Source organism: Zea mays, chromosome 6 (genome assembly GCF_902167145.1).
Source record: "Zea mays cultivar B73 chromosome 6, Zm-B73-REFERENCE-NAM-5.0, whole genome shotgun sequence".
NCBI lineage: Eukaryota > Viridiplantae > Streptophyta > Magnoliopsida > Poales > Poaceae > Zea > Zea mays.
Window position 1 is genome coordinate 138,574,450 of NC_050101.1, and position 5,279 is coordinate 138,579,728.

A 5,279-nucleotide genomic window follows, 5' to 3' on the forward strand; every position below is an offset into this window, starting at 1 on the left:
ACACTTTGCCGATTGTGACACTCGACAAAGATAGCTCGGCAAACAGTACATCGGCAACGGCTTCTTTGCCGAATATTTTTTATCGGTCACTTGGCAAAGAGTGTTACTTGACACTCGGCAAAGAAAAACCGCCGTCACGGCAACTGGTAACGAAGACGACGCCTTTGCCGAGTGTTCGCCGAGTGTCACCTAACACACTCGGCAAAGAACACTCGGCAAAGGGGCCACCAGCGGGTCCCTTTGTCAGTTTCTTTGTCGAGTGTTTTAGGAGGCACTCGGCAAAGAAGTTTTACCGGTGTCTAGGTGTTCTTTCTCTGTCGAGTGCTATGACCCTAACACTCGGCAAAGAGGTTTTTTGCTCAGTGTTACACTCGGCTGGACCTGATAGGACATGAGGAAAGTGGATGTTGGCGACAATAATAATAGATAATAGTCTGTTTACGCATTTTTAAGATACTGGATTCTATGTAATATGACTTTATTATCCGTTTTTATTTGTGCCAAGATTTCGTGTGTAATGCTACCAACTCCAGTACTTGTGTTAGTGTGTGCAAGTGTTCCGGTACTCGTTACTTATGTGTTTTGTTGGTTCATGTATTTGTGATGTTTATAGATGAGCTCTTCTAGTGAGCATGGTGATGTTGTTGCATATATTGCAATGGATTTTTGCTCGTCCAGGTCGACAAACAACCAACGAAGGTACCAGATCAAAGTGATATACAATGTGTTCAGCGGATGTTGGAAAATACTGATGACTGCCATGACATGTTCAGAATGCTATGCACACTTGGTCATAACATGGGGACCAGTTTCTATATCCATAGGAACGCACTATCTCGACTACTTCTCTTGCAGTTAAATATAGTGACTTTACATGATATTAACAAACTTGTATGGAAAATAGGCAAATATTACCTCGTCAACAAGTAAATATAAGCTAATGGCAAGGCAGAAAATTAGTTTTATTTTGCCAGCCCAAAACAGCGAGCTTCGCAGATTTACCATCCTAAACAGACTTGCAAAAATGTCAGCCAAAACAAGCTTTAAAACCTATTCGAGGAGTAGCTCTACGGTTTGAGAGCGTGTAGGAGTAGGGGAAGAGCATTTGCAGAAAAGCCAAAGAAGAACACGTATCCTGAAAACAGAACTAGATCTCCACAAATATATGACATTGTTATCATCTACAACCTGGGGGAGGATCAGACCTAAATAAATATACATTGAAAAGCTTACAAGGCCGAAAGGCGAACTAACTTGGCCACACATTTTAAGTTACATAACAGCTAACAAAAATGGTATTTACCAACTGTTCAAGCACAACATATATATATGCATCAATTATAGAACATAAACTGGCAGCAATAACAAGGCCTGACAAACGACAGTCTATGCGCCGCTTCAGGGAATAAGCTCAATCTGGATTCAGCTATCAAACTATACGGTTCCATGCTCCTCTCCAGCCAAGAACTTACGGGCCCATGCTTCAAGGTACTCCTTGCCCATGTTCATGAAAAAGCTTCGATGCACTTCAGACTCTGGCTTACAAAGATACATCCCTACAGATAGCCTATCAGGTTGAGTCAGTGGAATCTCTTTTAGCATGTTCCACAGAGGAGCATTCGGGTCTGATGTTGGCGCTGCCCGAATAGGTTTTCGAGCACTGTCATGGATCCCTACTAAGGTGCTGTTCAATGCATCCACGTTCCTTCTTCCATCACGTGGCAGAGCAGCCTGCGCCTTTGGACTTAGTTTCGTTTTGCTGATGATCTTCATCTTCTTTGCTCTAGGCTTCAGAGCAGCCATTGTGCTCTCAGCAAAGGACCCGGATGGCTGCGCGGATGGTGGACTAGTATCAGACATCACTTCACAAGGCACCTCACCACTACTTGCTGCAACCTCATGATGGTTATCTTCACCCTCCAATCCTATATTATCTAGGTCTTCCCCATCTTGGTCCCTTGTATCTGCACCTGAGGCAATAATGTTCAACGCAATCTGGGCCTCCAATTCCTCATTAGAATCGTCAGTCATGATAGGGTCTCTCATGCACTCTGCATCCAGCTGGCCATCATTGAAGAGATGTAGCAGATGGTCGAAGAATGGAATGGGTTTAACAAGAATAGCACGCTCAGCTACCTGTTAGAGAAACATATTCATTAGCATAGTGAGGAAACAATGCAAAATACTTGTCCTTTCTTATGAGACAATACTTACTGGTAAACTAGCCATAGTGGCAGGAGGAAGTATAAGCATTTTGTGTTTATTGTTAAACCTGCTCCCAGTCTCATTGACATACCGAGTCACAATGATCCAGATCTCCTTGAAACGTCTAAAATGGCGATGCACCTGATCAACAGAGTAAGTTGTTCTGAATTTAGTATTTACAGCAGATGTGCACCAAACGTGGTGGATCTTCTTGAACTTGGTCTTGGGTGGCATTCCCTTCTTCTTCTCAAGGTACCAATCAAGCAAAAACTTTGACATCACCCTGGGCCAATTTGTTGCTTTTGCCCTTTTGACCCTAATGGTGACATTGCCTTCTTCTAGGTCCATGTTGTGATCTGCATGAATAAAAAATGATGAAAGTAAGTAACAAGAGTTCAATTCATCTTTGCAGCCACCTTGTCAATAGAAATAGGTCAACCACGCTTAGCAAAAACTAGCAGCAACAACTGAAATTCATTAGAAATACTGCACAGATGTAGAGGCAGTTAGTAACACGTGTCACACCCAGAAAGCAAAAAAAAAAGACCATAAAAAATAGTTGAACTATAAGGATGCAGCTCTCCTGTGTGTTCAAGATAAAAAAACAGTTGATATTCATAACAAGTAAATGAATAATTCACAATAGTAGAGGCAGCTAGCAGCAAGACCAAATTTTTATGTCCATAGGCACGAGGCAATCACCCCTAATAAATTGAGGAAATTATAAATCCATCTAGATCTTTTCTTCAATATAACTTTCCCACGAAACATGACATTACAATATTCACTAGATTCCTATGAGGAAAGAAAGACTTTATTTAGGTACAGGTGTTCTCTCAATTGTCATGCAAGTTAGTGTCATATCAATTGGGGACTTCTTAATTGGCAGTGGAAACATCTTTATGTGGTATTATACGAGACCTAACTGAATACCTTACATCAGCTAAGCAATAGACTAATAGTTAAAAAACTCGTCCGGGGAGGGAAAGACCGCCCTCCCGACATTATATTAAAAAAAGACAGAAACATGGTCCAGACCGAGAAAATCCCAGAGCCCTGGCCCCATCACTAGCGGACCGTCACCGTCCACTCTGCAACGGCCCAACCGGAGGGTGGCGCGTAGGACGTAACCCGGGAGCACGCGGCGCACAACGAGGGAACATGGTCCTGGCCGAGAAAATCCCAGAACCCTGGCCCCATCACTAGCGGACCGTCACCGCCCACTCTGCAACGACCCAACCGGAGGGTGGCGCGTAGGACGTAACCCGGGAGCACGCAGCGCACAACGAGGGAATTTTTTTTAACCAAGCCCAAAATTCGCCCCCGAGTGAGATCGAACCCAGGATCTAAAGGTGCTACTCGGAAGCCTTAACCATTACGCTAGAGACGCTTTCGCAATAGACTACTAGTTACCTACAACAAATAAAATTCATCAACTTCATTACATTGAAAACGTTAGTATATAACTCATCTCACTCACACTTCAAATACTGGGTTTCATCCTTCAGGAATCTGTAAACAGTTTTGCTTTTAGCTTAGGGCATCCTTTAGAAGTTGAACTTGTGTTCAAACAAGATCAGCTCGGTTTGTGTGATCTGTCATTGCTTCAGGAAAAATGACTCCATAGTCCATACATAGATTTCTTTTAAACACCTAGAGGCCTTGCTTATTTAATCTGGATTCTTTCCATGCTTATGTCGACTGCCTAAGATGGAAAATGTCAATCAGAAATATACATGAACACAGCTAAGAGCAGGTAAATAACTATTCATCAGAAAATGAACACTACCAATTTGCAATCCTGTACTAGTTCATGTTTCAAAATTCATTAAATGTGGCAGATGATCCGCAGTTAATAATTAATAAAAAGGCATATGAAAAAAAGGTTGATAACACAATTCTTGCTACATCTGATTGGTGCATATCACAAAAACGACTCAAAGTGGCTACAGCAACGAGATATAAGAAAAATCGTTCCTTCGTACATCAGTTACTAAATAAGAATTCAGAACTTGTCGGCTTCCAGATAATCATTTAAGACAGAATAAAATATGACTCTACCATGCAGAGAACAGGACGGTCGCCTGTTTAAGCTGGCAGCACAAATAAGTCAAACCAATTCTCACGGAACGGTAGTGCCAACGAAAAGTCTCCAGGCTATGTTTCAGATATTAGTAAGCTGCAGTACATAAACAAACTCAGCCGTGCAAGCTGTGAGCCTTAACTTGTGCATTGCATAGACAAATTGGCCAGGCACTCATCTTTACTCTTGAAAAAAAAACACATTAATTTAAAGCTACGAGCTAGCGTTGAAGACTTAAAATCACCTGAGCTTTCCGGGCCATCTTGGCCTCCATCCATCATGCCCAGCGCCGGCCGTCCAGAGATCCAAGAAACGGGAAGCTCCCACGGTGCAAAGGTAGCAGTTGCGGGAGGGAGGAGTATGCTGGCTGTCGGGTCTCTGAGGGACAGCGAGCGATGAGACGAGAGGAGGGAAATCTTAAGACGGGGCGGCTGCCGGCGGGTATGGTATGGCGGCGACGTGGGCGCGCGAAGGTGGCCTGCGGCTGCGAGGCAGCCTGTGAATTGGGGAATTTTGGGAGGATTCCCGAGAGAGGGGCTCGCCTGACAGGTGGGCTGCCGCAGGGATGGCCCCGGCATAAAACGGCGCCTGGCCGGCAAAGGTAGGCAGGTTTTTGGTATAATTAGGCAAAAAGAGCAGGTTGCTCAGGTCAGTCATTCAGCATGACTTACCGACGTCTTTGGGGGTGGGATCTACTCTAGCATTTAAGTACGATAAAAAACTTATTCAATGATAGTAATAAAGATTATTATTTAAAATCTTAATAAATAATAATTATTTATATTGATGATTAAATTTGACTGCTATGTAGAAATCTCTACTCTTTTAAAAAACGAGTTCCATCGTACGTCTCGCGAGAAGCGTGTAGATCTATTTTCCTACACGTCTTGTCTAACAAGCACACGAGAGAGGAGGAGGCACTCTAAATGACAAGTTTAGTCTGTATTGATCATTTGGCAAAGAATTTAAGATCGATCATATATGTATTGCT

General features: G+C 43.0%; 1 protein-coding gene across 2 annotated transcripts; it reads right to left on the minus strand.

Annotated features, from left to right (window-relative positions):
• Positions 1-1,107: 1,107 nt before the first annotated feature.
• Positions 1,108-4,839, minus strand: LOC100276930 (uncharacterized). 2 transcript variants are annotated; one of them, NM_001407141.1, is made up of 4 exons: positions 4,533-4,816; positions 3,686-3,910; positions 2,215-2,561; positions 1,133-2,136 (listed from the first exon to the last, which is right to left on the minus strand). In NM_001407141.1, the coding sequence occupies exons 3-4, from the start codon at positions 2,551-2,553 to the stop codon at positions 1,435-1,437; spliced, it is 1,041 nt and encodes a 346-aa protein (NP_001394070.1). In that variant the 5' UTR covers positions 2,554-2,561; positions 3,686-3,910; positions 4,533-4,816; the 3' UTR covers positions 1,133-1,434. The 2 variants fall into 2 exon arrangements, with proteins under 2 accessions (NP_001144095.1, NP_001394070.1); NM_001150623.2 differs by lacking the exon at positions 3,686-3,910 and having other exon boundaries at positions 1,108-2,136; positions 4,533-4,839.
• Positions 4,840-5,279: the final 440 nt, after the last annotated feature.

Bases quoted from the DNA above. Each gene is read 5' to 3' on its own strand.
- LOC100276930 (NM_001150623.2), bottom strand. From the start codon at position 4,569: ATGATGGATGGAGGCCAAGATGGCCCGGAAAGCTCAG. The intron at 2,562-4,532 runs GTGATTTTAAGT...TTATTCATGCAG, and splicing joins AGATGGCCCGGAAAGCTCAG to ATCACAACATGGACCTAGAA. The intron at 2,137-2,214 runs GTAAGTATTGTC...TTTCTCTAACAG, and splicing joins CCACTATGGCTAGTTTACCA to GTAGCTGAGCGTGCTATTCT.